This window comes from Diospyros lotus, chromosome 11 (genome assembly GCF_014633365.1).
Source record: "Diospyros lotus cultivar Yz01 chromosome 11, ASM1463336v1, whole genome shotgun sequence".
NCBI lineage: Eukaryota > Viridiplantae > Streptophyta > Magnoliopsida > Ericales > Ebenaceae > Diospyros > Diospyros lotus.
This window is the reverse complement of record NC_068348.1, coordinates 552,281-572,615: the sequence shown is the minus strand read 5'-3', so window position 1 is coordinate 572,615 and position 20,335 is coordinate 552,281. Positions and strand designations below refer to the sequence as shown.

At 35.1% G+C, this 20,335-nt stretch overlaps 2 protein-coding genes across 2 annotated transcripts; one reads left to right on the top strand and one right to left on the bottom strand.

Moving 5' to 3' along the window:
• Positions 1-5,984: 5,984 nt before the first annotated feature.
• Positions 5,985-12,793, bottom strand: LOC127812516 (sugar transport protein 1-like). Its single transcript, XM_052352924.1, has 5 exons — positions 12,641-12,793; positions 12,167-12,489; positions 11,458-12,087; positions 10,957-11,364; positions 5,985-6,171 (listed from the first exon to the last, which is right to left on the bottom strand). Exons 1-5 carry the CDS (start codon positions 12,771-12,773, stop codon positions 6,079-6,081), a joined length of 1,587 nt encoding a protein of 528 aa, XP_052208884.1. The 5' UTR covers positions 12,774-12,793; the 3' UTR covers positions 5,985-6,078.
• Positions 12,794-17,011: 4,218 nt separating this feature from the next.
• LOC127813314 (dehydration-responsive element-binding protein 1E-like) lies at positions 17,012-17,872 on the top strand. The gene has a single exon (XM_052354235.1). The coding sequence runs from the start codon at positions 17,119-17,121 to the stop codon at positions 17,749-17,751; it is 633 nt and encodes a 210-aa protein (XP_052210195.1). The 5' UTR covers positions 17,012-17,118; the 3' UTR covers positions 17,752-17,872.
• Positions 17,873-20,335: the final 2,463 nt, after the last annotated feature.

The following is a 20,335-nucleotide window of genomic DNA, read 5'->3' as shown; positions in this document are numbered from 1 at the left end:
GAAAGTATAGACATAGCCCATGGGGTGTCACGCCCGTGTGGGGAGTGTGTCGCGCCTGGGGGTAAGGGTGTGGCCTGTTCGGTTCACGCGGAGGGGAGTGTGTGGCCTATTCGGTTCGCTAGAGGTATTTGCTACATGTTCAGTTCGATTCGATTTTTTGAGTATTTTTATCAAAATAATCCAATCGAACCAAATAATCAATTTTTAAAGAAAAATATAATCGAACCGAATTGCTCTTTTTGAAAAACTGAACCGTTCGAACTTTTCAATTTAGTTCGATTAATTCAGTTTAACCGAATTTCTACTCACCCTAGACATACACACATATATATATATATATATACACTCACACCCACACAATATATAATTAAAGAAACGAACTCCACGAGGTTACCTCAACGATCAGCTAGGGGAGATGAGCTAGCCTGGTTTTCAGGTTTGAATCCTCCCCCAGCGCAACCGCTAATAAATTATACTCGGCTTTAGTTCTTGTCACCGAGGGATCTGGTGGCGGGGCACCCATATGGGGCTTAATCCCAAGGAAACGGAACGTATTTAACAGTGGAAGGGAAAAATTAAATAATTATAAATAAAAATAATTTACAAATTAAAATTCATGTTGACTTGCATATGTAGCTAACCAGATTAAAACTTAGTTCTTTGTTGCCTTCTTCTTCGTTGTTTTATCAATATATTCTATTGGAATTACAATTGGATGGAGTTCCTTTATGAGACTAAACGAATGGATCAATGCCAGATATATATATATATATATATAGCATGATACATATATATATATCATACGTTGGAAATCAGAGAATCCAGAAAGTTGTGAAGACGAATGTTAAACCCCCTCTGCAACACCCACAAAGCAGAAGAATGGAACAGAGTATAGAAGTTGATATATGGAAATGGTTTAAGTGCTTAATTAAAACCACTGCATATATATATGGGAAGCTGCGCTGTCTGCTTCAGGTTTCTTCTCTATTTGTATATTTATATATATATATATAGAGAGAGAGAGAGAGAGAGAGAGAGATGCATGAAAAGGAAGCAGAAGATGAAGAAGTGAAAGAGAAACAGAGTATAGAAGAAGACCCACAGGGCCACAGCCATAGCCGAAAAAGGCAGTGGCGGCGGCAGCGGGAGCGCAGACTGGGGTTAAAACTAAGGATGAAGATAATCGATTTTAAGTGAGTAGAACGAGTTATACCATCTCGGATCCAAAACTTCAAAATGGTGCAACTTTTGCATTAAAATGGTGTAATTTTCGCATTATCTTATTAAGACATCTCCAACCCATTATAACAAAATTTACGCTGAATGAATAGTGTTATTTCTATTTTTTTTTTAATTCATAATAATTAATTTATTTCAAAAAATTATTTAATTATTGACACAAATTTAAATTAAATATGTAAAAAAAAATTATAGGTATTTACCTTGTTAAATAATTATAATTATTTTTACTTAATTTTAATTTATTATGTTCTTAATAATAATGATCAAATTAAATATATAAATTAAGACATAAATCAATAATTATACATACTAAAACAAAATTAAAAAAAGGATATAATGAGAATAACAATTTTTTACATTGAAAAACTAAAGGTAATTTGGGTATTAATTAAATGCCATGGGTGAACAGTGGGATGCCACACCAAATTGGTGTGATGATTTGCCGTCCCATGGAGACGAAAAAATGGCAAAATCGATTGATTTTGTCGTTTTGCTGTCTCCATTGGAGATGGCCTTAGATTGGATGTTTTACTAATGTGTTCGTTGAACACATCAACTATTTTGTAAGGTAAGGCACATAAAAAAAATAATAAATGTCTAAATTAAATCAAATATTAAAATTAGATAAAATTAAAAATTCATAATATATATTAATCTATTGAGCCCAAATCAAATATGGTTATTGTTCCAAGGCATCTGCCTGCAAATAAGGAACCATTTGTCCATTAATTGCTCCTTGAGAGCCAATCAGTTGCCATTAATTGGTGCCACTGACCAGAGAATCTTTGTGGTGAACCCACATTGCTTGCTGCTTCTAATACACCATTTATTATTCTTAGGATTTGGATTATAGCTTTAAGTTTACGTAAACAAATCATTAATCCTTTAACTTTAACTTTAAGAAAATATAATATATGTTCAAAAAAGTTGCTTGGCATATGGAAACCTAAAACATATCTGAAGATTTTTTGTGTTTAACTATAAATCTTTTATCAAATATTAGACGATGTATTAATAATTGAAATATCAAAATTAAACTTATTTATAAATTTACCCTTAAAATTCTTTTGAGAAGTGTCTTTCAAAGCATATCACGTATGTCACTAACTAAATCACGACAAGGGTTGTGTTGATTAAAGCGTGACAAGTGTCCTATCAATTTTTTTGCTAATTGATAAAAAGATTGGTGCCTAAAATTCTCTCTTGAAGTTTGAATACTTCAATTAAGGATCTTATTCTATTGTTATAAGATTTTGAGAGGTTAAGGCATCTAACACTAATATATTAAGTCGAGTACTAAGTTGATTGTTATAGATTAGATTGGAGATAGAGCCGTATCTATGTAAGAAAAGTTCAAACTCAAACATATTTGATAATATATATATATATGTATGTTTCTAATTGAAATTGTCACACAAGAAGCACTTAGTAACCCTAAATCTATGTCACATATAGATATACATGATATTGGGATGGGATTGAACAAAAAGGAAAAGAAATTGGGGAAGATTTAGTTTGATGGATTGAGCCTCCCACCAACAGAGCAAATTAAGCGAATGATTGGGTCAGGATTTAATTAAAAGGAGGTCAAATTCTTAATGTTTGTTCTGTCCTCCCTATGATTGCTAGCTGTTTCCAACCATTCCATAGCCTCACTGTTGACACCAATTTTTAATATTTAAAATTTTAAATCTTAAATAGGATTAACTGCATAAATATATTTTTATTCACGGGCCCTTATTAAAGGGCCGGCCTTGTTGGGACTTGGCCCATTTAAAATTGGGCCAGGGCCCAACTTAAGCAATTATTTTAAAGTACAAAATTATTGCTTATGGGTGAGTACAAGCTATAGAACAGGCCACTATGATCCCATTTGTACATACTGGTACGTAAATCCAAATACCGAACATACTCATATATTTATACACCTTATTTTATGTTGTGTCAATATAAATATATAGGACTAATCATGAAAATAATTTAATCTTTTTTACGAATTTACAATTTTATCAAATATTTTCAATTTTAGCAATTAAGTCCAAACTAACTCAATTAGTGCAATTTTATCTGACATGTAAAATAAATTTAAAGGGAGTATATTCATGTTAACTTGGCATGACATGTATTATACAATAATAATATTTATGTGATCCACATATAGACATAATTTTTTTTTAAAAAAATGTAACTAGTAAAGAAAAAAAATAGAATCGACCAAATTAGGGGAGAGTAAAAATTCGGTTTATCTGAACTAATTGAATTAAACCGACTGAACTTGTTGGTTAATTTTTTTTTAAAGTTTGATTTTTTGGTTGGAATAACCGAACTAATAGAACCGACCAAATTTTAAAACGATATAGTTTTGATATTTATAAACCGACGCCATTTTCTTTAGTTTTGTGTATTTTTTTATCAATTACTTCATTTTTTAATAATTTTAAAAAATGATTAAATAAAATTACAAATTTACAAAAAAAGAATGAATTATTTTCACGATTACCCCAAATATATAACATATTAATGTTCGAAAGGAGTGTCCAAAAAATATTTCCAATTATATTATTAAAACCTAGGAATAAGCATGATGATGTAGAAACAAAAAAAAATTAATGATAAGAGTTGTTAACAACCCACTATTTATTTCGAAAAAGTGTATTTATTAAAGCATCCTACTACTCATTCACATAACATTATTATTATCAAATTAATAAAATTTGAAAACAGAGGAATCATTTTCCAAAAATAGAGCTCAAATCAGTTGTGAAAGTGCTCTCCTCTTTTTTTAAAATTTGCTATAAATGGTTTGGAGGTCACTTTCGTGACCACATCACATACACAACTAAGGGCTTCATTCCATTTCATGCCCAATAGCTAGCCCTACAAAATTACGTAAAAATGGTCAAATTAATGGGAGGGGTAATTTTGTAAAATTACATAAAATGGTCAAATTAATGGGAAGGGTAATTTTGTAAGATTGACACCGTCAACTTAAGCAAGACGTACACATGAAATGCCCTACAAATATCTTAATTAGGGTCTTTGAACAAATTTAATTATTTTTTTTATTTTCATTCTCAAAATTTATAATATACGTTCTGATTAATTCATTTTATCTGGTTTAAATATCGAAAGACACTTAATGAATTCTTTAAAAATGTAAATTTAATTAAAGTCAAAATAACAAGATAAAATGATCGGAAAGATAAAACTTAGACTTAACAAATTTTATTAGTATAAATTTTAAGACGAATTCGTCCACCCAATCAAAATTGGTTGCTTGGGGAGATTGGATTGTGGGATAGAAGTGGTTACATATGAGACACCAATATCGTGTTGTCTTGAAACAGCCGACTATGTATTCTCCACGATTCCAACATCATACACTTCCAAAATTGAAATTGATCCATTCCACTAACGACGACCACAGGAATAAGAATAGCCAACATTAATTAATTAATTAATTAATTCGTACGCATACGATGTTGTTTGGTGCACGTGCCTGCACGCATGGCGGCGGCTTATACAATGTCTCTATTGACTTGGCTGTGACACGCACCAAATATATTTTAATTAATTAATTTATCATATGCTAACACGGGAATTCCTTAATTCAATACCCATCAACTCAAGTTTTGAATTTTCAAAATTTTTCATGCCCCCAATATGTCAAGCCGTAATCAAAGTTCGTTCACACCCTGAGAGCATATTATGATCATTTTTTATCTTTAAATTAATGTTACGATAATAATTAACAACGTGACCATAACATTTTAATATTATTATTAGATATTTGTGAGTTCGTTGAGCGATCATATTAGTATGGAACTTTTGAGACAAGGAGTCACGTTACATAAGATTTGATTTGATTCGATTTGAAAATATTATTTAGATATTTAAATTTAATATTTTGTACAGATAGGATTATTGTTATGAGATGATAAATAATATAATAATAATAATGAGATTTTAAATTGTAAACGGAAATAAGAGCTTTGCATACAATTCTCACTTGCTTGCCGGGTCACGCAGTCGCAGAAGGTGACTCAGTCCACCCAATCTGAATATGCCACGTGTGGAAGAATCACCGGCGGATACCAAGTGGCTACTGAGCTGGCCCTGTTGACGCCACCTCGTGCATGCACTGACCCGGAGCTGGAGGCTTAATTGTTGTATATATACCACATTCCACCAGACACATTTTATTCAAATAAAAAAAATTTAAAAATTCTATTATAATAATAATAATAATACACAATTGCAACAATTTTTCTATGTAAAATTGAAGAATAGAATAGAATAAGCATATGATTTTACTCTTTGAGTATAAAAATACAAGAAATTATATAAAATAGAATTATAAGATAACAGTTTGTTTATAACTATTATGAATCATATTAATATTTCTTAGATCTCGTATAGATTCTTTACATTATGATCAGTTGAATTTTTAAGGAGTTATGGCTAAAGTCTAAATGAGAATATATATATTTTTTTAATTACGTACCATCACGAGCGTTCCTCCGTTGATGTTCTATTCCGAGGAGAGGAGATAAATTCAGCATATATATCCAGACAAGCAGCCACAAGGGAATTCGAATCTAGGTTCCAGGCTTTCCCACCCCTTACGAAACTGCTTGAGCACCCCTGGGGCCTAAATGAGAATATTATTGATTTTATGGGTATTGGATGTAGTTGGATTAGGTGGTATTTTTCAAACAAAGTTAACCTTAATTATCGATAGGTAGGGCAAAAAATTGAGTATCGTATTAACTATATATACAGAAGAATTTGTTGATACAAGACTTGGCTAATTTCTAGCTTAGCAAAGAAATTAAATCAAACAGGTGAATCATGAAGCTTTGTACCATCACCTAAAGGATCATTGGGCTGTTCGTCTTTACTTTGATCGCCATTGTTATGATCTTCAAGGTTGAGATTGGAAGCTCCTGTTAGAGCTTTGGCTCTCTGGGCTTGTCTGTCCCAATCCGTTCGGTTCACGACGAACAGCATCGCCGCCGCGCACGAGCCCTGCGCAGCCAAAAGGCCTAGCCACAGCCCCCGGAAACCAAACCCTGCGTGGAAGCTCAGCCACGCTGCCACCGGCATTCCGACGAGATAAAAGCACCCCAGGTTGATGTTCGCGCCCATTTTCGGTCGAGCCGTTCCTCTCAGAACGCCGCAGCCGGTTGTTTGGGGGCAGTTTCCGAGCTCGCAGAGGCCGATTATGGGCAGAACCATGGACGTTAAAGCTATGATCTCGGCGTCTTGCGTGAACATTCTGGCCCAAACTTTTCTCACCGTAATGGCGAAAGAAAGGGCCGAAAGCCCGAGCATGGAGCTGGCGGAGAGGCCCACAACGGCTGCGAGTTTCGCCTTCTCAGGGCGGTTAGCGCCAAGTTCGTTCCCTACTCTTGTTGACACGCCGAAGCTCAAAGAAGAGGGGAAAATGTAGATTAAAGACGTGGTTTGGATCAGAATTCCCATGGCGGCCACGTTTGCTCGAGGGTTTGCCAATAACCCGCATAGCAAAATCATGATTTCGTACCACCACCACTCGAGACACACCGAAACGCAGCTTGGAACGGCCAGGCTGACGAGAGATTTCCAGCCTCGCAAGCACTCTCTCGAGACTCCAGTCCAGGTTTTCTTGTGCACGCCTGAGATAAAAATGTACAGAATCAACGACGCCACGAGATTGAAGTTTGTCCAGACCCCAGCTAACGCAACGCCTTTGATTCCAAGTTTGAGAACGGAGACCAGAAAATAGTTGATGGGGAGATGTAGAAGAATCGAGAAAGCGGCGCAATAAGTTAACGGAAGAGTAATGGATTGGGTTCGAAGGTAGATCCGCAAAGGGTGGAGAAGCGACTGGGCGAGAAGGTCCGGGAGAGAGTAAAGAATGTAGGATTGAGCTTGGGAAGCAATTTCATCTTCTTGGCCGCAAAGGAGCAAAATCTTCTTCATGTTGAGCCAGAGAAAGGATATGGGCACAGAGATCAAGAGAAGGAGAAGAACGGTTCTCTGGAGGGTGAGGCCGAGGAGCTTGTGCCTTTGGGCTCCGAAGGCTTGGCCGCAGATGGGTTCCATTCCCATGGCGAGGCCGGAGAGGAGGGAGTAGCCCGTGATGTTTGCTAAGCCGATGGCGAGGGCCCCTCCGGCCAGGGAGAGCTCGCCGAGGTGGCCGAGGAAGAGCATGGAGATCATGGACCTGGAGTAGAGGAGGAGGCCGGTTAACACCATGGGAAGAGCTATGCCCGCGATGCTTCTGGCCTCGGTGATGGCTTCGCAGAGATGGGTCTGTTTGGCCGGCGGGATCAAGGGCATGAACATGGTGGCTTCTGCTTCCTGACGCCCTGCTGAACCCCAATAATAATCCGGAAGCTTCGGCTGGTCTGAACTACATTCAGACGGCGAGCTACACATTGTTCAACTCGGGAGAGAGACGCAGAAAGAGAGAAGATTGAGGTATCGGCTTCTGAATTGTTGGGTTTTGGCCGCGGGGGGAGGCCGGGGGGGTGGGGGGGGGGGGGGTGTGATGATTAAGTAAGTGCATATGTTAATTTATATGTTTTTATGAGGTTATAGCAAAGGGAATAATAATAATATACGAAATAAGATATATAAATTAAGAATATACCTAGGATATGGTTGACTGGTGGTGGGGGAGAGTCGCACGTTCAAAGAGGTTTCTGTTGAAGGAGGAGGGGGGGGGGGGGGGGGGGGGGGGGTGGCGTACTTTTCTGACCGACCAAACAGCATGTCACTGTTTGAGGCTGAAAAGGGACAGATGTCAATCCCAGTCCCAATCCCAATCCCAATCCCAGCCCACAGAATATAGATAGATAGATATAGCCAAACCTGATCATGAGCTGATATATGGGCTTTATTTTTCTTCTTCGACTCGATTGGATTGGTGCTTAAAAGGGTCTCAGTTCAATTAACGGGTTTTCTTCCCTCTGGGTGTCTGTCTTTATTTCTTATTTTGGATGCGTAAGTGAATGAATTAACCCCTTTCTCAATCTAATACCCCAAAAGAATCACTTTTCCATTTCAGGTTTCTAAACAGTTAACAGACACACACACACACACACACACATATATATATATATATATATTGTATGTGCAATCATGCGTCATCATCGTCGTCATCATCCTCATACAGATATAAATATTAAAAGCCATGGCTGCACTGCATCCATATGGATGGACGGACGGTTATATGGTTGGACCCATCTGATGAGGATCTCTTGACTTTTATCATATTCATTTCATTTCATCATCATCCTTCCCTATTTCTTTACATACATAAATATTCTCAAAATATATATTACCATTTGATAACTAGTAAAAGCCTTTATAATTTATTGTTATGGGGCCAAGCCACCCCTTCCAGTGGCAAATCACATGCAGTTACACCTTTCATAATATTTCTAAATTCTAGCGTTAGATTGGCAGTCAAAAAAGATATATATATATATATATATAGCTAGGGTGTCAAAAATAGTAAAATCACTTAAAGCTATTTTGAAGATCAACTAATCTTATCCGGACTGTATTTTTGTTGACGAGTAATAGAGAGAAGATCATATGTGTTCTTTCACACTAATATATAATCGTTCAATTTTAATTTTGAAGAATTTGAGTTTGACACCATTTTATTTGGTCTGATAAATGATCCTCTGTTAGTCTTAGATAATCGAGCATAAGAGTATTTGAGATGACTCTAAATAACTCTTTATTAACCTAAAGTAACTAGGCACTGGAGTATTTGAGAAACTTAGAATATCTCATCTCGCTTCATCTCTAGAGAATTAATGCCTAATATTATCTCTATCATGTTGCAAGGTAATCGAGCTTTAAAATCTTAAAGATAACTCTAAGTTTCTCAGCTCACTTTGCTTGTATAAAGCAAGGAACTCCCACAAATAAACCAAGAGACTGTTATTGTTCAATACACATTCATTGATCATTTATTCTATTACCTTGATCATAAGAAGTTATCAAAAAAACAAATTTGGCCATTTTCTTATGGGTAGGAGTTATAATAATGGATCTCAAATATCATGGTCTCGTCAATTACTGTTGCAGTCTTGTGGGTGCTTTGACTAGTGAAAGTGAAAACTTGAGATAAACATTAAAACGCGCGCTTTACCATCAGAAAGATGAAGATTGAGTTTGTCGGTACCAAATATATATATATATGGAGAGAGAGAGAGAGAGAGAGAGAGGACTTTTCTTCCTTATCTGCAAGTGTCAATTGAACACTATTACTGTGCCATGAAGTTAATTTGTGAGCTTTCTTTTGTTCTTTGGGCTTAGTGATGACTCATAAAAGTTCAAAGTTAAGGGCAGCCCCACCGCCGGCCACCGCATGGGGCGGTGCAAAGCCGTGCATGCAACTTCTCGTCTGTCTCTTCATCGATCTTAATCCTTTCTTTAACTGTTATTTGCCATAAAAACGCACGCTTGAAAGGTAGTGATTGGAAATTTTTGTCCTAACAACCAAAATCACGTCTATGGAGCAAATAATTATAGTTTGAGAAATGCTATTATATATATATATATACTCACAGCTTTATAATATGAATTTACATGTGAGTATTATTTGTTAAATTTGTTTATATAAAAGATGATAATGTTTTTATAGTTAAGAAGTCGTTTTAATAGATTTTTTTTTTAATGTATAGTTATTAATAAAATTCAAAACCAATCTATTAAAAATTTGCATTTTTTATTTTGGGTACATATGTGATCCGAAATAACAAGATTGTTGTGATTAAATGCCATTTATTTATCAAATTCTTCCACTTAAATTATGATGCAAAATAATAAAAATTAGCTAACCAAAATTTCAAAATAATGCCAATTAATTTGTTACATATATATAATTTGTACACCGCCCATTTCCAAAAGGCCCAATCCCAAAAACTATAAACAAAAGTGAAAGATGAGCGAATTTGTCGAGTAAAAAGATCTTAGAAACCTTGGCAAACAAAGAGTTCTTGAAATTAAGTCCCTCTCGAAAGCAATCTCAAGCGACTCTCTCAAATAGTCTCTTACACAGTATAATTCCCTAATATTAATACAAATTATTATTTTTAAAATATTTTCCTTAAAAATCAAAACAACTAAATGTCGAGAAGTCTGGATACTCTATCACTTGTTAGCCATCACCCTTATAAAAAGAGGATAACCCTTTTCATTTTAGTCATGACACTAATAACACTAAGAATGCTAAGTTATTATCTTCATAATGTGTGAGGTTTTTTTTTTCTCTTTTTGTTTAATTTTTAACTTTATCTTAATCACCCAAAATCGACGCTCCTCTATTAGTGCATTGAGTTATATATCTAATTAATATAAATGTATAATATATTAATATAAAAATATTATATCAAATATTAGTATTGTAACTTGACTTAACTGATATAAACTAAATGCTAAATATGAAATGTGACATGAATAGAAATTAGTTAATAATTGAATATAGTCAATAAATTTATGCTAAATATTAAGTAGTAATCTAGATTATCCCATTTTAATTATTTAGCTAGAAGCTCAAATAACTACCACTTAGTACACCAATGACCAATGATACAATTATTATGCCATTAATTAACATAAGTCTTCTTTGGCCATCTCGATGTTTGTGTCATCTCCCTTACCGGGAGGCGCCGCCGTCGCCGCTGCCGCAGCAGAAGCTTGAAGGGGAATGAACTTCTTCCAATACCAGTGCTTCCCCCACACGGTGACCATCTCCTCGATCGGAATGTTTTTCGTCTCCGGCAAGAACTTGAAGATAAAGAGGGTCATCACCGCCAGGAAGAAGGAGAAGAAAAGGAATAATCCGAATTTGAAGGTGCACAGCATCGGCAGGAAGATCTGGGCGATGAAGAATGTGAAGATCATGTTCACCGACACGTTGATGCTCTGCGCAGCCGACCGGACCTCCAGCGGGAAGATCTCGCTCGGGACTAGCCACCCCAACGGCCCCCACGACACCGCGAAACCGCTCACGAACACGCATATCAGCACCACAAGCCCCGTCGCGTACCACTTCGGCAGGTAGCCGGGGTCCCCGCTTGTTCCGAATTTCACTCCGATGGCGGCTGCCGTCACGAGCTGTGCACCATATTCGTAATATCAATTCACTTCTCGATAGTTAGCTTCACAGTACAAAAGATTGAAAATTTGGGAAATTGTTGATTAGTTTACCTGAGCGATTAACATTTGAAACCCACCCCCGAGGAAAAGCTTTCTTCTTCCCAAAGTATCCACGGCGAAGATGGAAATGACGGTGGCCAGACAATTCACGCCGCCGGTGATCACGGCCGACATGAGGGAAGCGTCATCGGCAAAACCGAGGGTTTTGAACAGAACCGGAGCGTAGAACATGATCACGTTCATGCCGGTAAGCTGCTGAAAGAAAGGGATGAGAATGGCGAACGACAACTGGGGCCTGTACTTTCGCCGGAGAAGGTTCAACCATGGATGCTGCACCTTCTTTGACGCCTCGCTCGCCGCCAAGAGGTCGTTGAACTCCTCGTCTATGTCGGCCACGCCGCGGATCTTTTGGAGTCTATCTCTGGCTTCATCGCATTTACCTCGCTCGATTAGAGAGTTGGGCGTGTCCGGCAGGGCAAGAGAGCCGACGATGAAGATTAGCGCCGGCACCACGGCGCCTCCCAGGCTCAGCCGCCATCCCCAACCGCCGCTGATCTTGGCGAAGAAGTAGTTCAAGAGGTTGGCAGCTAGGATTCCGATTGTTATAGACATCTGGAAGCCGATGTTGAGCGCACCGCGATATTTGTATGGAGCCATCTCCGAGAGATAGAGCGGCACCGACTGCATAATTTAGTGACCATTTAGATTAACCAAGAAATTAAGAACCTGATTTTCCGGGAAAAGTTATTATGTACGGGACCTGATTGGCGAATCCGATGCCAAAGCCAAGAAGGACCCGGCCGATGATGAGCATGTGGACATTGCGAGCAAAGCCATTGACAAGAGCACCGGCGCAGAAGAGGGTTCCGCCGGAAAGCATGGAGAGGCGTCGGCCCAAGTTGCGGGTGACGGACGAAGCTATCAGGGAAGCTAGCAAGGCAGCCAGGTACAAGGAGGAAGTAAACATGGTCAATGTCTGGCTGTTGAACTTGCAATATTGGTTTGTTGAATGATCTAGGGCTTCCTTCCTGTACACATCCGGGAAGTACTCCTTCAGGAATGGAGCCATTGATGTCACTCCCCCTGCAACGTTTGTATACATGCATACAGATAATTATTATATATCATTTGAGAGCTTATTTGTCTTGTGGCTCAAATCTATGATCTTTATGTCAGGAAGATGTAATGAACTAAATTAGCTGGCAAATGAAGTGATGGCATTGGAAATGGTGACCTGAGATTCCGATATCATAGCCGAAAATGAGACCACCCATGGCCGCAACAATGCAAGTGATGAGGACTCGGGCGGTGAGCTTGCCCGGGTAGGCCTTTCCGGTGGACGGAGCGATGACGGCGCCGCCGGCCATCGTCGACCTACTTTTGAGGTTAAACTACAAATTAAAGGGTTTGGATCAAGAATGGAAGCTCGATGTTAAGGAGGTATATAAAGAATCAGTGATCAGCTCCTGGCCTCCTGGATATTCTCTCAACTCAGTTATAACATCATCTTTCAAAATAAGTTTTGCTGAACACAACTCCATCCTTATCTCATTTCAAGTGAGGATTTTGTGTTATCTTCAACGGCCAACAGATCTTTTCCTTCTCCAGTTGATACTTACATGGATAATGGATTTTGCTAAAAATGTATTTTGTTTTTTAAAAGTTGTATTTTGAATTATTTTATTATAAAAATAAAGTACATTAAACATACGATAAGGAGTGCATCCAATAACAATGTACGTACTGGGGGGTGGGTTGTGTTTTTTTTCTTCTGTAAATGAACAAATTCATTGCACAGAAATTGAAAGAATTTGCACGAAACCAGCTAGTGCATACCCCGAGCGCACACACAAAACAAAAAGCAACATAAGCTATCACAACAAAAGGAAACTACAAACATATATACAAAATCACGATGTAGACAAGCTAACTATATATCTAGCAGACTAAGCATGCTTCTTCTTATCTTTTGACGATCTCATTTGCATTGGGATTTGAATTTTTTTTTTTTTTTTAAAGGGGGGGACGGGGCGTCCATAGAATGCAAGTTGGAAATTTCATTAGAGTTAAGCATAGCATCTTTCGAATCATCTAAAATAAGATTCCTTGAATGACAGTTTTGGGCATTTGAGCCACTTATTGAAGGGATACTGTGATCTTCTTGCATTAAATAACAGAACCTGTTGGCCATTAGAGTACCACTCGCCTTGTCTTGGAGATCCGCAGAGTGTGTGAGGGCTAGGCTTGGTGGGAACTTCGCGTCTTTCCTTGAGAGGACCCTCTCGATCAAACAACTACTCAACTGATCAGGAGACTGATGCCTAAGATTGCATTTGACTTTGAAGGACAAGGGATGGGAGAAAAACTACCATCCACTGGCCCCTTGCTAGTAGCTAGGAACACCTTAGAGACACAATAAGCTTTGGAACGTAGACTTTGTCTATTTTTGGGGGGGAAATTCACCAAAGAATGACCAAAGACACTCCCCAATCGGTCTTCTGTGATTGCATTTGCATATATGAATGGGGTGATCAAGAGCACTCACAATAATGATAGATAATTGTTGCGAACCGATAACACAAACCTTAGGGTATTTTCGAATACTTTTCAATCACAGACTCACAATGACCCAAAGCTAGGAAGCATAAACATACATACATAAACAGAAACGAAAAGAGACAAAGGTTTTATTATGGTTCACCCAAAATAGGGCTACGTCCATATTGAGATCCAGTGAAAAGAGCTTCACTGCACTAAGAATAGAATCGAAGAATACACTCACATAAAACCCTCTCAATCTCTCTGTACAAACAGTGGTTCGAGAAACAAAAACTTGCCCAATAATCACTTAATACAGATTGAAAGGCAAAACCTATTGAACCATATAACTTAACAAAGCTATACAAACATTTACAAAAAATGAAAACAGAGAAGCAAACCAGAAACCCTAGCCCGAAGATGAAGACTCTTCATCTTCTCAATCTTTTTTTTTTTCCTTTGCCTTTTTGTTGTTTTCGTCTTAATCGTCTAACGGTCCATATCTCAAGGAGGGAAATAAATAGCGATGATGGAGGGCTGGGATCAAGCCTCATAAAACACGAATGAAGGGCTAAGATCAGATTGTGCACGCACGATGATTATTCCAACAGAAATGGCAGCAGGGCAGGGAATTAGGCAATCGGGTTAGAGCATTCAGTAAGGACAATCAAGCGACATCAAGAAGCAGCAATGGTTGTCATGTGTTGCCATTCAATAGCTGTCACTTGGCAGGCTGTGGTTATTACACGTGGCCCTCTAACCAGTTTAAATCCAACGACGCCGGTTGGTGCTTCACACCCATTAATAATCCCACATTTCTAAAGGAATATCATAAATTTTCACCCAGAGAAGGACTAGAGAAGGACTAACGAGTGTGAATCTTGACAATGACAGTTTATGTTTTAAATTTTTACACAAAATTTTAAATAAAGTAAGATTCGGTATAGTGCTAAAATTGTTTGATAAATCAATTATTTTGTAGGAATTATGAGTTTAGATTTTGTTAATGTATTGTTTAAGCGTAAATCGTACATTAAGAATGAGATAATTGATTTAATCAACCAATAAATTTCATTCCTTTTGTGTGTTCTACAGTAAGTAGACTCCTTAATTTGAGTGTGACATAATTGAAATAATTAATTTTTAGGACTGTCCTAGCAGAAACTACATATATGATTGAGATAATTTTGTTATTTTACTCATCAAAGCCAATGATTTAATGAATTAATTATTTCATTATTATGGATCATAGAAGCATGTATTGAAATCTGGCCACATTATAATGTCCATATTGTCATTTTCTCTTAATTTTTGTATTTGATGCGTGACCTCACATCCTAAGATGGTATAATAAAAATGAGAGCAAAAGTTTGCTTTACAATAGTGACAACTTCAGTGGGCCGTCCTCCAAATGGACCATATATACTTGCCTTGGGTACGTCGATGATCAACTGGGCCAGGCCTAGCCCAGCCTGGTCCCATAACCTCTAACCTGGGCCAACGCTACCAAAGTCAATGAATTGGGACGTTTGTTGTTAGTACAAATACAGGAAGTAACTTCAATGTTTGAAGGATTTGGTTAGACACCATAAATAGTCATTAAATTTTATATTAAAATATAAAAAAATATTTAAATTTAATTTATAGTCCAAAAATTATTTAACTTTAATTTAGTATATAATTTTGTAATTATAGTAAATTGTCATTAAAAAAAACTAACAAAATAGTGACCTTTTATATTTTCGCGCAAAATTTAGTAATTCTTTTAAACTTTAATGTAAAATTTAGTGACTTTTTAATATTTTTGTGCAAAGTTTAGTAATCACGTCTACATATTGTTAGCATCTTTTAATGACAATCGATGATAATTATAAAATTAAGGTATGTTAGGATCAGTAATTAAATTTTGATATAAAATGTATTGGACTAAATAAATATATGATAAAAAAACATAAATACATAAAAATTTAAAATTAATATAGCCGACCCTTTATCGTGGGATAAAAACTGAATATGTTATTATTGTTGACGATATTTATAAAATTATATACTAAACTTACAAAGTGAAGTTTAATAATATTTTTATATCTGATTGGAAATTGCATGACCAATGATAATTAGTTGGAAATATTTTAAAATTTTATTATATTAGAAAAATGTTTTTTTTTTTTTAAATTTTAGAAATAAGACTGAGTCAACTGTTTGGTAGAAGAAGGATGACAAAGGTATAAAGCATGAAGGAGAGATGGGCTTGTTATTGACTTAGAGCGGCTGGATGCGGCGGCACATGCTCCTCGTGTTGCCGTATGGGGATCGCCGATCGAATTCTGTTCCGTCAGCTTACGTCACTTTATGACGTCATCGCAAGAGTTTACAGTGTCAGTGACGGGTCAAACTGATATATTATGCATTCACATTGATATTACATATAATATAATATAATATATTAATACATAAATATTATTTTAAATGTCAAAATTAAATATTTAAATAGCATTCGGTGTTATATAAAAATTATATGATATTTTAGAAAATCATATAATTAATTAACATATGTTAAAAAAATTATTTCATCTGTTTTATTAAATGAAAATTGAAGAAAAATAAAATTTATTTAATTCTAAAAAAAAAAACTAACTTAAAAATGATTTGGTTTTAGTCAGTCAGCGAATTGATTGATGGAAGGAAGCAGCAAGCAGGCGACAGCCCCACGGTCCTAACCATGCATCCAACACTGAAACGTTGGTTTACTGGCAGCCTTGTCAGCATGTCGACCCACGTGTTGAAACGTGAAGCCGGCACCTGAACCTCCTTCCCAGCCTAAAACTCCCCCAAGTTGAACAAGTCCGGCCTGTTTAAGGAAAGTACAAAAGACAAGTCAACACCAAGATGAGTCAGAGTCAGTGTTTGATTGAACTAAAAGTGCCAGTGTGGATCCTGCACCGTGTGCGCGTGGGTTTAGTTAGTGAATTCCGTGTCTGTGGCTGCCAGTCATGCAGCCGAAAAACCAACCAAAGACAGAATCAACTTCATATTATTTTATATGTTTATAAATACAAGTCCACTTCCCAGTTTCCATCTTCACTTCCTCAACTTCACACTACAGTACTACTCTCGGATTCGGATTCCGAAATCAGTATCAGTATTCTGCAAATTGTAATTATACAGCTATATATGGATAGCTCCAGTTCGAACTCGGCGTCGGCGTGGTCCGACGAGGAGATTATTCTGGCCGAGAGCAGGCCCAAGAAGAGGGCGGGGCGGAAGAAGTTTAAGGAGACGAGGCACCCGGTGTACAGAGGGGTGCGCCGGAGGAACGCCGGCAAGTGGGTCTGCGAGCTGCGGGAGCCCAACAAGAAGTCAAGAATATGGCTGGGCACCTACCCGACGGCGGAGATGGCCGCGAGGGCTCACGACGTGGCGGCGATGGCGCTCAAGGGCCATCTGGCGTGCCTCAACTTCGCTGATTCGGTGTGGCGGCTGCCCGTGCCGGCGTCCAGGGACGCCAAGGATATCCAGCGGGCGGCGGTGGAGGCGGCGGAGGCGTTCCGGCCCAGACACGACGAGGAGGAGGAGGGCGACTGTGGTAATAAAGAGGTTTCCGACGGAGCGTCGACGTCGAGCAGTAGCAGCGGGGAGAATGGGAAGAGGGATATGGAGATAGCGAAATGGAGAGAGGAGGAGCTGAAAGGGCTGGTGGTGAACATGGCGGAAGTGCCGTTGCTGTCGCCGCCGCCTTGCTTTGGGCGTCAATTCATTTGGGATGAAGGCGACGAGGACATGGAGGTGTCGCTGTGGAGCTACTAAAATTATGTTTATATACAGCCGGGGAATGCATTTCTATTATTAAATTTAACTAGTGGATTACCATGCGATGCATGAATATTGTAAAAAAAATAAATAAATTGTTAAAGCGAAAGTTGTATAATTTAGTAATTACAATAAATGAAAACCACAATAAATAAGTAAAAAATAAACAAAATAATCGTGTTACAATCATGAGAATACAACAAAATAATTATAAATTTTGAAAGATTTCTTTATATACATTCAAGGGTAGACAAATAATAAAAAGTACATAACTTTATCCCGAAACCATATAGAAAATAAACCTAAATTAACATGTAATACAATAAACAATGCGTAAAAAAATACAAAAATTACACGATAACAGGAAAAAAAAATAAAAGATAACCAACCTCTTTATTCTAAAATATGCATTCAATGGTAGACATATTTTTTTTTTTATTTTCACATGTATTTGTCTCATATGTGCGTGCCACACGAACCCTCAATGCTTAATTTTTTCTAGTTGTATTCATATCACTCACTTCATAGAATAGTGGTGCTATGTTACACCAGAAGACCAAACTGGATAAAAAAATACGATTAAAATTTACTAAATAAAAGTAAAGAAGAAGAGAAAATTTAAGAAGAAGAATTGAGAAAGGAGAAGAGAGGAAATGAAAGTGTTGAACGGGAATGAAGAGGAAGAAGAGAGAGAGATATTTGTTTTATTCTATTAATTTTTCTTTCTTCAAATTCTTCAATTTCTCTCAATTTATCAAATCACATATCACCATTAAGTTTCTCTTTTTTTCCCACGCTTTGCCACACAATCTGAATCTTATTTAACATAATTTTCAAAACACAAATTTAATTTGTATTTAATTTCTCCAAGTCCAACATATAGCACATCTTCGGAGTAGACCAATGGAAAAAATGAGAATTAAATAAATGACAATAATCAATTAAGTTGAAAAATAAAATTATGACATTTAAAATTATAAAAAATAAATTTAAATTAATTAAATTGTATGTAAAATAAAGATAATTTAAATAATCAATTAATTATATAAATAATAATAATCAAATTTTCAAAATTGATTATTCAACTTTATATATTTCTCCTAATAATTAATTACCACATTGAAGATAGGTCAAATTATTAAAGAAGTAAAAAGAAAGTTAAAAAATAAGATTATAACATTTAAGTTATATTTAAAATTATAATATTTAAAATTATAAGAAAATAAATTTAAATTAATTAAACTATATATAAAATAAAGATAATTTAAATAATCAATTAATTATATAAATGGTAATAATCAAATTTTCAAAATTGATTATCCATGATTTTACATGTTTAACAATCAATTACCACATTTAAGACAGGTCAAATTTTAAGAAAATAATAAAAAAAAGTTAAAAAGTAAAATTATAATATTTAAATTATATATAAAATTATAATATTTTAAAATATAAAAAATAAATTTAAATAATCAATTAATTATAAAAATAATAATAATCAAATTTTCAAAATTGATTATCTATATATGACTTTACATATTTTTCCTGACAATCAATTATCACATTTAAGACAGATCAAATTTTTAAGAAAGTAACAAAAAAATAAAGTTAAAAAATAAAATTATAATATTTAAGTTATATATAAAATATAACATTTAAAATTATAAGAAAATAAATTTAAATTAATTAAACTACATAAAATAAAGATAATTTAAATAAATAATTAATTATATAAATGATAGTAATCAAATTTTCAAAATTAATTATACATACACGACTTTACATATTTTTCCTAGCAATTAATTACCACATTTAAGACATGTCACATTTTTAAGAAAACAACAAATAAAAATAAAGTTAAAAAATAAAATTATAACATTTAAGTTATATATAAAATTATAACATTTAAAAATATAAAAAAATAAATTTAAAATAATTAAACTATATATAAAATAAGAATAATTTAAATAATCAATTAATTATATAAATGATAATAATAAAATTTTTAAAATTAATTATCCATATATGACTTTACATATTTCTCCTGACAATCAATTACCACATTTAAGACAAATCAAATTTTTAAGAAAGCAACAAAAAAATAAAGTTAAAAAATAAAATTATAATATTTAAGTTATATATAAAATTATAACATTTAAAATTATAAGAAAATAAATTTAAATTAATTAAACTACATAAAATAAATATAATTTAAATAATTAATTAATTATATAAATGATAATAATCAAATTTTCAAAATTAATTATACATACATGACTTTACATATTTTTCCTAGCAATCAATTAGCACATTTAAGACATGTCATATTTTTAAGAAAACAACAAATTAAACTATAAAAAAATAAAATTAAAAAGTAAAATTATAACATTTAAGTTATATATAAAATTATAACATTTAAAATTATAAAAAAATAAATTTAAAATAGTTAAACTATATATAAAATAAAGATAATTTAAATAATTAATAAATTATATAAATAATAATAATCAAAATTTTAAAATTGATTATCCATACATGATTTTACATATTCCCTCTAGCAATTAATTATCACATTTAAGAC